This window comes from Urocitellus parryii, chromosome 14 (assembly GCF_045843805.1).
Source record: "Urocitellus parryii isolate mUroPar1 chromosome 14, mUroPar1.hap1, whole genome shotgun sequence".
Lineage (NCBI taxonomy): Eukaryota > Metazoa > Chordata > Mammalia > Rodentia > Sciuridae > Urocitellus > Urocitellus parryii.
In genome coordinates, this window is record NC_135544.1 from 2,292,311 (window position 1) to 2,308,500 (window position 16,190).

General features: G+C 35.2%; 1 protein-coding gene across 1 annotated transcript in view; it reads right to left on the minus strand.

Annotated features, from left to right (window-relative positions):
• The window catches only part of Gtf2e2 (general transcription factor IIE subunit 2), a 76,284-nt gene that overhangs the window by 26,540 nt on the left and 33,554 nt on the right, over nucleotides 1–16,190 (minus strand). The window contains exons 4-5 of the mRNA XM_026414050.2: nucleotides 6,208–6,315; nucleotides 3,417–3,599 (exon numbers count right to left, since the gene is read on the minus strand). Of these exons, the coding sequence (XP_026269835.1) occupies nucleotides 3,417–3,599; nucleotides 6,208–6,315 (291 nt within the window). The remainder of the gene's footprint in view (nucleotides 1–3,416; nucleotides 3,600–6,207; nucleotides 6,316–16,190) is intronic.

Below are 16,190 nucleotides of genomic sequence, written 5' to 3' on the forward strand. Positions count from 1 at the left end.
ATGAGGCACCACATAAAAATAAATAAAGTTATTATGTCTAACTATAAATAAAATTTTTAAAAACTCACAAACCTACAACAAATAAACATTGTAGCGCTGGCATAAAAGCAGACATATATACACTAATGAAACAGAATAAAGAGCCTAGAAATAAACCTTTGTATACATGGTTAAATGATCTTCAACAAGAGTGCCAATACCACTCAATGGGGAGAGGAGAGCGGCTTCAACAAATGGTGCTAGGGAAACTGAAAAATGTAAAAGAATAAAGTTGAACCCTTATCTTACCTCCCTAAACAAAAAATAAACTCTCAATGGATTAAAGACCTAAACTTAAGACCCAAATTATAAAACTCATAGAATAAGATAGGGGAAAGTTTCATGGCATTAGATTTGCTATTGATTTGGACAAGACACCAAAGGCATGTGCAACAAAGTAAAAAAAATATATAAATGGGACTACATCAAATTTTTTAAAAAATGCACCAAAGAATACGATCAACAGAATGAAAAGGCAACCTACACAATAAGAGAAAATATTTGCAAATCATGGGTCTATGAAGAGATTAATATCTAGAATATACAAAGAACTCCCTCAACTAATCAACAATAAAACAACCCAATTCAAAAACTAAGGATTTGAACAGACATTTCTCCAAAGATGAAACCATCAATAAGTACATGAAGATGCTCAAACTCACTAGTCATTAGAGAATGCAAATCAAAACCACAATGACCTCCATGCATGGTGGTGTATGACTGTAATCCCAGCAGGTTGGGAGGCTGAGGCAGAAGGATCAGGAGTTCAAAGGCAGCCTCAGATACTCAGTGGGGCCCTAAGCAACTCAGGAGAGAGCCTATCTCTAAATAAAAAACAAAAAGGGGTTGGGGATGTGGCTCAGTGGTTAAGTGTCTCTGATACCAATCCCTGGTATAAAAAAATAAAAATAAAAATCTATAATGACCTATCACCTCACACTCATCAGGATGATCACCAGAAATAAAAAGAAAATAACAGTGTTAACAAAGATGTGGAAAAACTGGAACCTTTGTACACTGTTGGAGGACTACAAAATGGTACAACCACTAAGGAAAAACAGTATGGCAATTTCTCAAAAAATTAAAAATAGAACTAACCATATGATCCAGCAATTCTATCTCTAGGAATATATATATTTAAAAAATTGAAGGAGTTTCAAAAGAAACATTTGCACACGTTAATAGCAGCACCATTTGTAATGGTTAAGGTGGAATTAATTCAAATGTGCATCAATGGATGAACAGATAAACAAAAATGTGGTATATACATACAATGGAATATTAATTGGCTTTACAAAGGAAGGAAATCCTGACATATGCTACTACAACATAGATGAACTTTGAGGGTATCACATCAAATCAAATACTCTAGTCACAAAAAGACTGGATGATTTCACTTATATGAGTAGTCAAAAATAGAATGGTGACTTGCTGGAGACTGTGAGAAGAGGGAAAAGTAGTTGTGTAAGAGGTACAGGGTTCAGTTTTGTAAAATGTAAAAATTATAGAGATTTTTTGCATTACAATGCAAATATACTCAAAACTATTGTACACTTAAAAATGGTTAAGATGCTAAATTTTATAAGTTTTCTACCACAATTAAACTTACTTTTAATTTTAAAAAAGAACAATATAGATCATTCAATACATCATCTTTAAAATTAATGTATCACATCACAAATACAGATTAGCTGAATAGGACTATGCTGGCAGTCAGAAAACCCCCAAATAACAAATACTGAGGGATGAGTAATCTGAATAGTCACTAGTTTTCTTCCTTCTTTTGTTTTATTGCTTTTCCACAAACCTTTGTGCTCTTTGCTAGCACTATATCATACATTTCTTCAAAGCACTGTATGATCAACAATGAAGAATAATTATCTTCCATCTCTAAAAGGAACTTAAGAGAAACAATGCACAAGGGATTTAGCTTAGGTATGCCAAAAAACTCCTTGATAGAACACACCTTTATATTTATGTGTGTGTGTGTGTGTGTGTGTGTGTGTGTGAGTGTGTGTGTGTGTGTGTGTACATACATATATTTGAGGGGGTGCTGGGGATAGAACACTCAGGGCCTTGTGTATGCAAGGCAGGCACTCTACCAACTGAGTTATATATCCCCAATCCCCATAGCTTTATATTTTTAAAAACAGAATTGAAATTCTGGGTTTCAAACAATCCTGCTTTAAAATAAGAACAGACTATGTACTTTTTATAACCCTTTCAGCTGTAATCCTAAGGGAACAGAACCAGGGAAAATAGAGTATCAAAGTGACTTTACATCACAAAATTAAGGAATTATCGGATTATAGCACTGCCACATTAGAATAAAAAGTCTAATGTATAGTAATACTGGCCACTATCAAAATAAGAGAAAGAGTGGAGCAGGAAACATATAGTCTTAAAAGTTTAGATTCAGTAGCTTTACTTTTCAACATGCTCTTAAAGTTCATAATTTATCAACTTTTGTGACATGTCACTTTTCACATTTGTATAGATTAAGTTAAGATATTTTAAGTTAAAAATCTTAGGAGGGTTCTTCTACTGGCGAGGCCAAGTAGCTCCTAAAGGACCAATCCTCCAACAGAAATCACCATAAAACCCTTAAAATATTTTAAAAATCAAACTACCAAAAGGAACTGAGGTCAACCAAAAGCAGGCAGAAAATGGAGGAAGAAAGAGCCAATCTGCAGTTAAAACTCAATAAAATCCTCAGTGTGTCTAGAGAGAAGAACCAGAAAACAGAGAATGGGGCAACCACATGGAAAGTGAAAGTAGGAAACTCTATATAAATAAATTTGATCAGAGGTAAAAATTCTGCCCAAATCTCTTGCTGCCTTAAAATACTCATGAATAAAAATGCTCCAAGAAGAAGAGTTAAGGCTAAAAGAAAAGAATGGATTTGTCATATGCTGCTCATATGTAATATACATCAGTATAACTTTTATTGACAGCAACTTCAGCATACCGAACAGCCAGCCTATTCAACTAATGCTTTTGTGCTTTCATGCAATGTCTACTAGAATTGTTGAAGGAGCTCTTGATTACAAACACAACTTGACAAAGAACACTAATATCGTTGAGGAAAAATTTTCAGAAATATTCTGAAGAATCAAATAATCATACTACTATAGCAACAAAAGAGAGCTAAGTTACACAAAGATGGCTACCCTCTTTCCTGCTCTATGGCACAACACATATTTCAAGTCTCTGAGTGGCTATAAACACACACACACACACACACACACACACACGTGCGTGAATGATAGAGGCTTTAAAAATGACTTAAATATTTTAAAGTTAAAACCAAGAATATATTTTTTAAAAATATTTTAAAACATTTTTCTATTAAGACACAGAAAGAAAACAGAGGTTACCTTGACAGCTTTCTGGGAATTGGGCAGTCCTTCTTCAATGTCTTCTAAAAGAATTCCTCCTAATCCTCGCTGGTCATGCTGATCTAAGAGCCTAAGTAGGGCCTTCTTATCTTTCAAGTTGTACTTGGGCTTGAAGGCATACTTCCCATCTACTACTTTAATTTTGGGATTGTTGACTAATGCCTGTAACAATGACACCATTTGAGCATATCAACAAAAGGAAACCTCATATGTGTACTATTTATATACATTTTTTGAAGAGAAATAAACCATCTTATCCTAAGAGTTTTGAAGAAAACTGAACCCATATTCTTGTGGAAGACAAAATAAAAATAAAACACCTATTAATATTAATAGACAAAGTGAACTGGGTATTACCCATCCCACCTCCAAAGTATATATATGCAACATGAGAAACATTACTCTGGGATGAACAAAGCAATAGTCAGTCCTCCTCACCTGGTTATCACTGGCATTAGCAGCTGTGGAAGGAACTAAAAAGAACCAGACTGGTACATATAAGAATTTTACCTATAATGCCAGCTTGAGAATGAAACTGAGTAAGAATGCAGGAATTACTGAATATAATTATGCTCCTACTCAGTTGTTTTATACAGCTAATAGCAGAAGGAAAGCTCTCCAAGAAAGAGCAACTTTACTTATTTTCTTCTGCAGCTGTCAGTCTGATCCTGAAAGGAGAAAGAGAAGAAATGCAGAAAGGAGAGAGAATAAAATAACAATATAATAAAAATAATCTTTTATGTTGGCAAGTCCATGAAATTTCCGTATTAGATAAACCAGCAATTTTAAATGTGGGTTACCATTATTCTACACCACTAATATCTACTACCATTATGCAACATTCATGCAAGCTGATTTAGACCAAATACTTTGAGGCTAAAAATCTTGACAGTTATTTTTCTGGTAATAGCCTAGTAGCTTCTAAAAGACCAAGTACTTCAATGATTAACTGGTTCATTTAATATTATGAAAATGAGGGGGCTGGAGTTGTGGCTCAGAGGTAAAATGCTCACCTAGCATGCGTGAGGTACTGGGTTGGATCCTCAGCACCACATAAAAATAAAATAAAGACATTGTATCCACCTATAACTAAAAAATAAATATGAAAATGAAGAGCTGTAAAATAAATTTAACTGAATTATATTTTAGGAATTTTACATTTGGTCTTTTAGAATCTTACTGGTCCTGGAAAGTAGTCTCCTTTGTTGTCATTTAATATATAAGCCCAAAAGAAGCAACTATCTGAATGTTTAAAATGTTACTCATATCCCCCACCTCCATAAAAATAAATAATACAAAGTGCTATTCATTTCCAAATTACCACCATCAACAGTACTAGAGTTACCCACAAGGATGGATGTATGTTCATACACAATATTCATACATAATCATCTTTCTAAGTAACTTTCTAGAGGTAATAATTTAAATATCAAGCCATAATAGTAATAGTAGTAGTACAAAGCATCTTGCTATCCCTATGGTACCTAATGCTTTAAATTTCCCAAAACAAAAATATAATTTACAAGCACACAAATTATAAATTTAGCAATTCAAAATAAACCAGTTATTCTGTAAAAATGAAAGTGGAATTGGTATACTGACTTCTTCAAAACTTTTGCTAGTCTTCAAAATTTTTAAGGGCTGAGGCTATAGTTCAGTGGTAGAGCACCTTCCTAGCACATGTGAGGCACTGGGTTTGATCCTTAGCACAACACAAAAATAAATAAATTAATGAAATAAAGGCCTTGTGTCTATCTACAACTAAAAATTTAAAGAAAAAAATTTTTTTAAACATCACACACAGTGGGGCACACCTACAACACCAGTGACTTGGGAGGCTGAGGCAGGAAGATTGCAAGTTCAAGATCAGTCTCAGCAATTTAGCAAGACTCTGTCCCAAAATAAAAAATAAAAAAGAATGGGGATGTAACTCAGTGGTAAAGCATCCCTGGGTTCAACCCCTAGTACCAAAAAAAAAAAAAAAATTTAAACAAATAGTTACAAAAAATTACAAGAAAATCAACAAGTCAAACAATTTAGAAACATGTATGTTTAACCAGAGGTGGTGGAATGCACCAGTAGTCCCAACTACTCAAGAGGCTAAAATGGCAGATCACTTGAGCCCAGGAGTTCAAGTCTAACCTTAGCAATATGGCAAGATCCTGTCCCCCAAAAAGAAAGATATATATATGATGTCTGGTGAATAAAACAAAGACTCTTTTAAGAGAAACAAAACAAACACTTATTTTAAGAGAAAACTAAAAAGCATTATCAGATGGTCATGGCTCAGTGGTAGAGCTCTTTCCTAGCATATGAAAGGCCCTGGGTTCAATTCCTAGCAATGCCAAAAACAAACAAAATAGCACTTACAGCAACCATCACTTGGTAATCTACTTTTGTAACAAGTGTGTGTGGGGAGTGGTTTTACAAGGAATTGAACTCAGTGGTGCTAAACCACTGAGACACATTCCCACCCCTTTTTATTTTGAGACAAATTCTCACTAAGTTGTTTAGGGCCTCGCTAAATTGCTGAGGCTGGTGTGAACTTGCGATCCCCTTGCCTCAGTTTCCCAAGACATTGGGACCAACTAATTTTTTTCATAATATTTTTAAGACTATTCTTGAGGCTGGGGTTATGGCTCAGGGGTACAGCACTCGCCTAGCATGTGTAAGGCACTGGGTTCAATTCTCAGCACCAATAAAAATAAATAAAGTCATTGCATCCATCTACAACTAAAAAGGAAAATATTTAAAAAAAAAATATTCTTACCTCAGTCATTAGCCATTGTTTCTGCTTGAGTCCAATATCTAAATGCTGTGTTTCATCCAAAATTTCTTCTAAAGTTAGAGGATGTGTATCTCCTCGCTGATGCCGTGTCTATTGAAGGAAGAAGTTATCATTAGAAGAGTTTTTAAATGCTAGATGCATTAAGTCAAAGTGATGCATTAAGTCAAAGTTATGCATAAATAAATCTTTTCAGGAATATAGAACATATATTATTTTAGAGAGCACAATGATATGATAGTGATCAGAGCATTAAGTAAGCTAGCACAGTGGCCCACACCTGTAATCCCAGCAACTCAGAGGCTGAGGTAAGAGGATTTAAAGTTTGAGACCCTGCCTCAAAATAAAATAAAAAGGGCTGGGAGTATAGCTCAGTGGTAGAGCACCCTTGGATTCAATCTGCAATACCAGAAAATTAAAAAAAAAAAAAAAAAAGTGTGGACAAACCAGAATCAAACCCATGGCATTATGAAGTCAAAGGATAAACAAAAAACACTTGCAATTCATATCACGAAGAATTAATCTTCCTAATATTTCAACAGTTCCAAAACATAATCTCAAAATATAAACAGAAAAAGAAATGCAAATTACTTTTTTTGGTACTAGATATTGAACCCAGGGGTGCTTCACCACTAGGCCAAACACCAAAACCCTTTTTTTTTTCTTTTAAATCGTGGAACTGAAGTGACTGAAGGTCAGTGCATGTTGGTTACCAAAGGAAAATATCAGAAATAACAAGTGGCCATCAATAAAGGACAAACTAAATAAACTACAGCACATTCACAGTAGCCTTCTATATTCAAAAAGGCAGAAGTGCTCTATATGCTAATCAGAAAAGATGTTCAGGACACATTAAATCTAACAACACATGTAAATACCAAATGTTGAAGAATGCAGGGAAGAACAGAAAGTCTCATTCACCCTGGTAGGAATACGAACTGCAACAGTCACTTTGAGACAATTAAGCAATCTGGGGTGCAGGGAAAGTACTGGGGATTGAACCCAACAGCATTCTACCTTTGAGTTACATCCCCAGCCCTTTTTTCTGTTTTTTGGATATTTTAAATTTTATTTTGAGGCAGGGTCCCCGGTGGGCCTCAAACTCGTGATCCTCCTGCCTCAGCTTCCAGAGCAGCTGGGATTATAGTCATGCACCAACTTGCCTGGCTCAGTTTGACACAATCAGAAATATACTCTTACCATTCCATCAAGCTAGCAATCAAGTTCATTGGTATTTAACCAAATGAGCTGAAAATTTATATACACACAAAAACCTGCAAAAAGATATTTATGGCAGCTTTATACCATACTGCCAAAACTTGGAAGCAACCAAGATACCCTTCAGAAGGTGAAAGGATAAATTGTGGTACATCTAGACAATAGAATATCATTCAGTGATAAAAAATAAATGAGCTATCAAGTCAAGAAAAGACATGAAAACAAGAAAAAAAAGACATGGAAGTTTCAATTCATATTAGTAAATGAAAAAAAGGCAATCTAAAAAATGTTTTCTACTCTACAGTTTCAACTATACAGCTTCTAGAAAAGGCTAAACTATGGAGAAAATAAAAAGTCTGGTGGTTGCCAAGGGTTAGAGGGAGGGAGGAACAAATAGGTAGAGCACAGAGAATTTTTAGTGTACTGAAATCACCCTATGATACCATAATGGTGGAACTAACACTATACATTTGTCAAAGCCAGAGAATGTACAACACTAGCAGTGAGTTCTAATGCAAACTATGAACTATGAGCGATGTGTCAATGTAGGATCACTGATTATAACAAATACACTATTTTAATGTGGGATATTGATAGAAAAGCAGGAGGACTGTATAAAATCAGTTTTACACTACGGTTGAAGCCAGAATTAGACAGCAGTCAGTGTAAATAGTTATAAATCAGTCGGGTCAAGGAGGCCAATTTTGAGTGTGTCTGGGAAGTTGGAGACTGTCCCCTGAGGGATCTTATCAAGAACCTGCCCCTGCTCCAACCTGTTGCCAAGGTAACCATCCCAGAAATTCCCCTCCTTACAGGGAGCTATAAGGTTGTTAATATGTCCTTGTCTACTCCATCCTACCCTTCCCCCTTCAGCCCACCTATTTCCCACCTTTTGGCCATCCCACTGAACATTCCTGGGCCTAGTCACATACGCAGGAAGGAGAAAGATAAGAGGGGAAAGGCAGGAGAACAAAGGAAGCCTAGGACTTATAAAAAGGGTAGAACACCTTGCTTCTTGGGATACCATGATACCAGCTATAGCCCCCTTCTCCCTAGTGGGAGAAGTCTATGTTACCCCTTTTTAAATAAATCCTGCTTCATATGCTTGCCTTGGCGTGCTTCTCTAATGTTCAAATTTCAACATGTGGAGAAGTAGGACTCGTCACAGATAACTGGCGATATCACTGTGATCAAAATATCTGACAAGACCTAATTAAAAGAAAAAAGTTTTGGGGGGCTCATAGTCTCATAAGTTCAGTCCATGTTCAGCTGACTCCATTGTTCTAGGCCTGAGAGAAGGCAGAAGAACATCATGGCAGAAGGGAATGGGAAGGAAAGCTGTTCAGCTCATAGCAGCCAGGAAGCAAAGAAAGAGAGCTGGGGACAAGAATTCCCAAAAAATTCCCAAGAGCACAATCACCCCACCCCAATGATCTAATTCTTCTAGCTACATCCCACCACCCAGTAATCATTAGTCCATCAAGAGTTAATCCACAGATTAGGTCACAGCTCTTATAATCTGATCATTTTACCTCTGAACATTCCTGCACTAACATGAGCTTTTGGGGGATACCTCATATCCAAATCAGAGACAGGGGGAATATACAAGAATTCTGTACTTTCTGCCATATTTTGCTGTAAATCTACACCTGTCTAAAAACTAAAGTCTATTTTTTTTAAAGTGAACGTAAAATAAAAAGTACAAGTTAAAAAAAATGTAGTATGAAACTTTTTATATAGGAAAAGGCAAAAATAGTAATATATAAGGCTTGGTATAGTGGCACTTGCCTAAAATCCCAGTGACTCAGGAGGCTGAGGCAGGAGGATAGCAAGTTCAAGGCAATCCCTCAGCAACCTTGGCAAGATCTTTCAGCAACTTAGCAAGATCCTGTCTCAAAATTAAAAATAAAAAGGACTGGTGATATGGCTCAGTGGTGAAGTGCCCCTGGGTTCAATACAAACAAGAGTACAAACAACAACAACAAAGAACATATAGGGGCTGCAGGTACAGCTCTGCGGCAGAGCTCATGCCCAGTATACATAAAGCCCTGAGTTCAATACCCAGCACCCAAAACAAAACAAAAAACATATTTTTCTTTGTTCCTGCATAAAGAACCACAGGAAAAGTCACAAGAAACTGATAAAAAGGGATTACTTGGGGGCTGGGGATATAGCTCAGTTGGTAGAGTGCTTGCCTCACATGCCTGGGTTCAATCCCCAGCACCACGAAAAATAAATAAATGGATAAATAAGAGAGATTACTTATAAGAAACAGGACAAAAGAGAAAGGAAATACGTTTATCAGTGAAAATGAGACCTCTTCCTTTATATCTTTCATACTATTTTTCTTATTCTATTAAGAGATATACTTCTAGCTAGGTGTGGTGGCTCACACCTATAATCCCAGCAGCTCTGGAAGCTGAGGCAGGAGGATCAAGGTTCGAAGCCAGCCTCAGTAACTCAGTAAGACCCTGTCTCAAAATTTAAAAAATAAAATATAAAAGGGTTGAGGATGTGACTCAGTGGTTAAGCAACATTGAGTTCAATCACTAACACAAAAAGAGGAGGGATTAGGGGGAGACAGAAATTTCTTATTCAAAATAAAAATAACTCTCCAAAAGAAAAATTCTTTCATGCTCTAACTTTCATCTCCTTGGGCAAATTACATAAACTCTCCAGTCTCTAAAACTATAATAATCACTTCTTAAAACCAAATGTTTGGAAAGCAGAAAAAGACATAAAGCCTAACACATCACACATAAAAACCATTTACTGAGCATTTGCTATTAATTCATTCACTTATTTAGTGGTAACTATTATGTCCTCGGAATACAGCAATGAGATATACTATGAAATGTGAACTACTACTCTGCCTTTCACAAGGTCCCAATAGAGAAGTTAAATATATATCAATGAATGTTAATGGGCAGAACTTTGAATGATGACCAGAATAACAAGGGAAAGGGAGCAGCTATACAAGTCAGTATATAACTCAGTCAATCTGGATGATTCTACAGAAACTTTGCTAAATTTTTAATCTAAAACTCCCATTAAAAAATTATGCTTTGACTGCAAATTGGTGCAACCAATCTGGAGTACGCAGATTCCTTGGAAAACTGGGAATGGAACCACCATTTGACCCAGCTATCCCACTCCTCACTTTATACCCAAAAAACTTAAATACAATGTACTACAGGGACACAGCCACCTCAACGTTTATAGCAGCACAATTCACAATAGCTAAATTGTGGGTCCAATCTAGATACCCTTCAGTAGATGAATGGGGTAAGAAAATGTGGTATATATACACGATGGAATATTACTCAGCATTAAAAAAGAATAAAATCTGGGCATTTGCAAGTAAATGGATGGAGTTGGAGAATATAATGCTAAGTGAAGTAAGCCAATCCCAAAAAACCAAATGCCAAGTGTTTTCTCATACATGCTGATTCATAATGGCAATGTGGGTGGAGCATAGAAGGAATAGATGAACTTTAGATAAGGCAAAGGGGAGGGACGGGGTATGGGGGTGGGAAAGACAGTAGAATGAGAGGGACATCATTACTCTAAGTACATGTATAAAACCATAAATGGTGTGTCTCTACTTTATGTTCAACCGAGATATGAAAAATTGTGCTCTATTTGTGTAATATGAATTGAATTGCATTCTGCTGTCATATACAACAAATTAGAATAAATTTTTTTTCATTTATGCTTTATGAGCTAAGGTTGTAGCTCAGCAGAACGCTCACCTAGCACATTCGAGGCCCTGGGTTCAATCCTCAGCACCACATAAAAATAAATAAATAAAATAAAGGTGATGTGTCCAACTACAACTAAAAAATAAATATTTTTTTAAAATTATGCTTTACTAATGTTGCAGGCTGACAACCATATCTCTCTTGGCTCATGTCAGGTGATTTACATTTCAGAGGGTGACCTGCATGGAGAAATCCTGATGGAAGACTAGGAATCCTACACGAAATAGGGACTAGCAGACAAGGTTCACTCATCCCTTCATTTTCAATATTCTACAACATACTGTAGTTTATCTACTACCAGATGAATTGTGGTAAATTTTTGTTTTAAAAAGAAAGACCTTTAAAATGGAGACACTGTACATCACTTCCATAAAGCTTTAAGGAATGACTACTTAGAGCTAAATTAAAAATTTCCTTTTGCAAAAAGGCAAAAGTTTCAAATCTGCTAGATATTCTGTGAGTACAGAAACTTTCTATAGTTTGCAATTAGTTTTAAAATAATTATAAGCAACAATCTGTTCCTTCAAAGAAACACTACCATTTTAACAAAACATGAAAGTAACGAAGGAACTGATTTTTGAAAGAAATTAATGCAGTGAACAAAGCTCTCTGAAAAAGAATGTTTTTTTAAATAATCCCATCATTATATGATTTCTAAGTTTAAAGAGTTTAAAAAGAAAAATTCTTATATCTACATATATTTAAAATTTTAGAAATCATTTTCTAACCTTTATTTTTTTAACTTTTCCAAATAAACCTCACCTTGAGTTCTCAGTTTGTCAAAAAAATAAATTATATAACTCCTTTTACACGAATTGAAATATAAAAATGAAAATTCACTTAACCAAACTGACTAGTAGGTAAGATGGGATTTTAAAAATTAGAGTCCATGCACAAGGCCCTGGGTTCAATCCCCAGTACCACAAAAAAAAAAAAAAAAAAAAATTAGGGTCCTAACTTGGTAATGTGCTTGTTAGTAGACAATAATTCCTCCTTTCCCTTAAGACTACATCTAAAGCCCCTGTGTGGCAAAAGGGATTTATTTTGCTAGTGACTAAATTAAGGATCTTCATATGGAGACATTGTTGTGAATGGGGGGGGGGGGTTTGAATGTAATCAAAAGTGTCCTTATGAGGAAAAGAGGAAGGCAGGAAAATCAGAGTGCATAAAAGAGCTACTACAAGAAAACTAAGATGCTTTATGAATCCTAAAGATTAGTGCTCTGTCTGATGTGCTTGTGGTACAGATTTGCTCCTATTTTGTAGGCTCTCTATTCACCTCACTGATTGTTTCTTTTGCTGAGAAGCAGCTTTTTGGTTTGAATCCATCCTATTTATTGATTCTTGGTTTTAATTCTTTAAAGAAAAAAAAAATTTTTTTTTAGTTGTAGTTATACCCAATACCTTTATTTTTACTTATTTTTATGTGATGCTAAGGATCGAACCCAGGGCCTCACACATGCTAGGCAAGCACTCTACTGCTGAGCCACAAACCCAGCCCTATTGGTTTTAATTCTTATGCTATAGGAGTCTTATTAAGGAAGTTGGGGCCTAATCCAACATGATGAAAATTTGGGCCTACTTTTTTTTCATTAGTCACAAGGTCTCTGGTTTAATTCCCAGGTCCTTGATCCATTTTTGAGTTGAATTTTGTAGATGGTGAGAGACAGAAGTTTAATTCCATTTTATTACATGTGGATTTCGAGTTTTCCCAGCACCATTTGTTGAAGAGGCTATCTTTTCTCCAATGTACATTTTTGGCGCCTTTGTCTAATATAAGATAACTATAGTGATGTGAGTTAGTCTTTGCATCCTCTATTCTGTACCATTGGTCTACAGGTCTATTTTGGTGCCAATGCCATGCTGTTTTTGTTACTATTGCTCTGTAGTATAGTTTAAGTGTTAGAGTCTGTAAACAAGTCTGGATGGCGCCTGGCAAAATGCCAGAGGGAGTGGTTTGTGAAGTAACGCCAGCGAGCCACTAAGTGTGGAGATTCCTTATTGGTTGACTGCTGTTAATTAAGATAAGCTGTGTGGAATGTATAAATACCTCTGTTGTCCTACAATAAACGGCTCCTACTCCTGCTGTAACAATGTGCACAAGTTGCTCGTCACCCCCCAGCTATTTTGCTGCAGCCTGACTGCGGCATTTAAGGTCTAGAATAGTAATGCCATCAGCTTCACTCTTCTTGCTAAGAAATGCTTTGGCTAACATCAAAAAAAAATAACCCAATCAATACATGGGCCAAGGAATTGAACAGACCCTTCTCAGAAGAGAATATACAATCAATCAACAAACATATGAAAAAAATGTTCAACATCTCTAGCAATTAGAGAAATGCAAATCAAAATTACTCTAAGATTTCATCTCACTTCAGTCAGAATGGTAACTATTAAGAATACAAACAACAATAATTGTTGGTGAGGATGTGGGGGAAAAGGCACACTCATACATTGTTGGTGGGACTGCAAACTGGTGCAGCCAATATGGAAAGCAGTATGGAGAATCCTTGGAAAACTGGGAATGGAACCACCATTTGACCCAGCTATCCCACTCCTCAGTTTAAACCCAAAGGACTTAAATACAGCATACTACAACTATACCAATGTTTATAGCAGCACAATTCACAATTGATAAATTGTGGATCAAACCCAGATGACCTTCAATAGATGAATGCATAGGGAAACTTTGATATATATACATAATAGAACATTATTCAACATTAAAACAGAATAAAATCATGGCATTTGCAGGTGGAGGTAAAGAATATCATGCTAAGTGAAGTAAGCTAATCCCAAAAAACTAAAGGCTGAGTGTTTTCTTTGACATGGGGATGCTGACTCATAATGGTGATGGTGGGGGAGCATGGGAGGAATGGAGGAACTTTAGATAGCACAAAGGGGAGAGAGAGGAAGGGAAGGGAAAGGGGTGCGAATGAAGATGGAATGAGTTAGACATCATTACCCTTACATGTATGAAGACACGAATGGTGTGAAAATACTTTGTGTACAACCAGTGACTTGAAAAATTGTGCTCTATATGTGTAATATGAAATGAATTGTAGGGGCTGAGGATGTGGCTCAAGTGGTAGCACGCTCGCCTGGCATGTGTGCGGCCCGGGTTTGATCCTCAGCACCACATACAAACAAAGATGTTGTGTCCGCCGAAAACTAAAAAATAAAATATTAAAAAATTCTCTCTCTCTCTCTCTCAAAAAAAAATTTTAAAAAATAAAATGTAAAAAAAAAAAAAAAGAAATGAATTTCATTCTGTCATCATGTATAACAAATGAGAATAAATAAATAATTTAATAAAGAAAAAAATTAAGTGGCCTTTCAAGTAAGAAAGAAAATAAAATACACTTTCTCCAAACTAAAAAAGAGGAAAGGGCCAAGAACTGGGAAATGCATATGCATTCTAAATAATAAATTAAAGGAGACAAATGCTTCCCTCAGCCTCCAAAAGGTTAAATGAAGATTTTTCAGACATAATAATACTTGTAACTCTGCTTTAGTTCAACAAAGTTGCTTTCTATACTGCTAAATAATTTAAGAATAGCCTTTATTCTTCCTTTTCCCTTAGCCTTTTAAATTTCTATGTGTGTGCAAGCTTGTAGCATTTGTAATGTATAATCATAATGCTACATTAGCACATCTATACCCTAACGTTAGCCAGGCAAGCCTGCTTTTCGACCTCCGATTCCCAAAACAGAAAAACAATTTTATAACAAACTGCCACAAATTTAAGTCATTAAATTTCTGGAAATTTGTTATAGGAGCAATAAGAAACTACTCTCTTCCCTTTTAGATCTATAAATCTTTTTTTTAATTATTTTTTTGTAATTGTAGATGGACAGCATGCCTTTATTTTGTTTATTTTTATGTGGTGCTGAGGATCAAACCCAGTGCCTTACACATACAAGGCATATGATCTGCCACTGAGCTACAACTCCAGCCCAGCCCTAAATCTATAAATCTTTATAAAGTTGTTTATATTTAAAACAGTAATTAAAACAAAAGATCTAAACAAACTAAACTTAAAATGAGCTCATTTCATAAAAAAAGGTTAAGTGAAGATTTTTAGACATAATAATACTTGTAACTATGCCCTAGTTCAACAAAGTTGCTTTCTATGCTGCTAAATAATTTTAAAATAGCCTTTATTCTTCCTTTTACCTTAGCCTTTTAAATTTCTATGTGTGTGCAAGTTTGTAACATATGTAATGTATCATCATAGTGATACATTAGCACTTGCATAAAGAATAAACTAAAAAATTAATGTTTTTATTAGTGTATTATAGTTATACATAATAGTGCAGTTCATTTTGACATCATACTAAGTTAAAAAATAAAAATTTTTAATAGAGGTGGCCAATCAAAAAATGGTTAGGATCAGTGCAGGAAACTGGAAGTACACACCCTAAAAGAGAAGAATGAAGGACAGTCAAAATCTTTCAAAATAATTTTTCTATATTGATTGATATTACTAAATCTGATATATTTTCCTTTTTTCTTCAGATTAAAAGTTTTTTCCCCATTATCAAATATCACCATCAAATATAAATTATCAAAAGACCAACTTATCCTGGAAAGACAAACAATAAGAATAAATACATTTCAAAATCCCAGAGTCCCAAGAAAAAAAGCAGCAGCAAAAACATAAAAACTAAAAAAGCACTGTCCCCACATTACTGTTGTTGTTAAATTTAAAATAAATGGGATTTTTTAAATCAAAACAACCTCAAAGACAGAATAATCAATATATAAAAGCCTAACCATTTTTACCAAGCTATGTAAGTAGAAGAGCCCAAAACACAGCTATTATACTGTCAAGGGAAAAGCTATTAAAACAAAATGAATGAGAACAATAACAGCACAAGAGAAACTCACACTTAGGTTCTTATTTCTTTGCTTTTAGACCAGGAATTAAAATGAAAAACAAAAGAGCACTTATGGGAGCATATATGGGGAGCTAAAGACATACTTAATT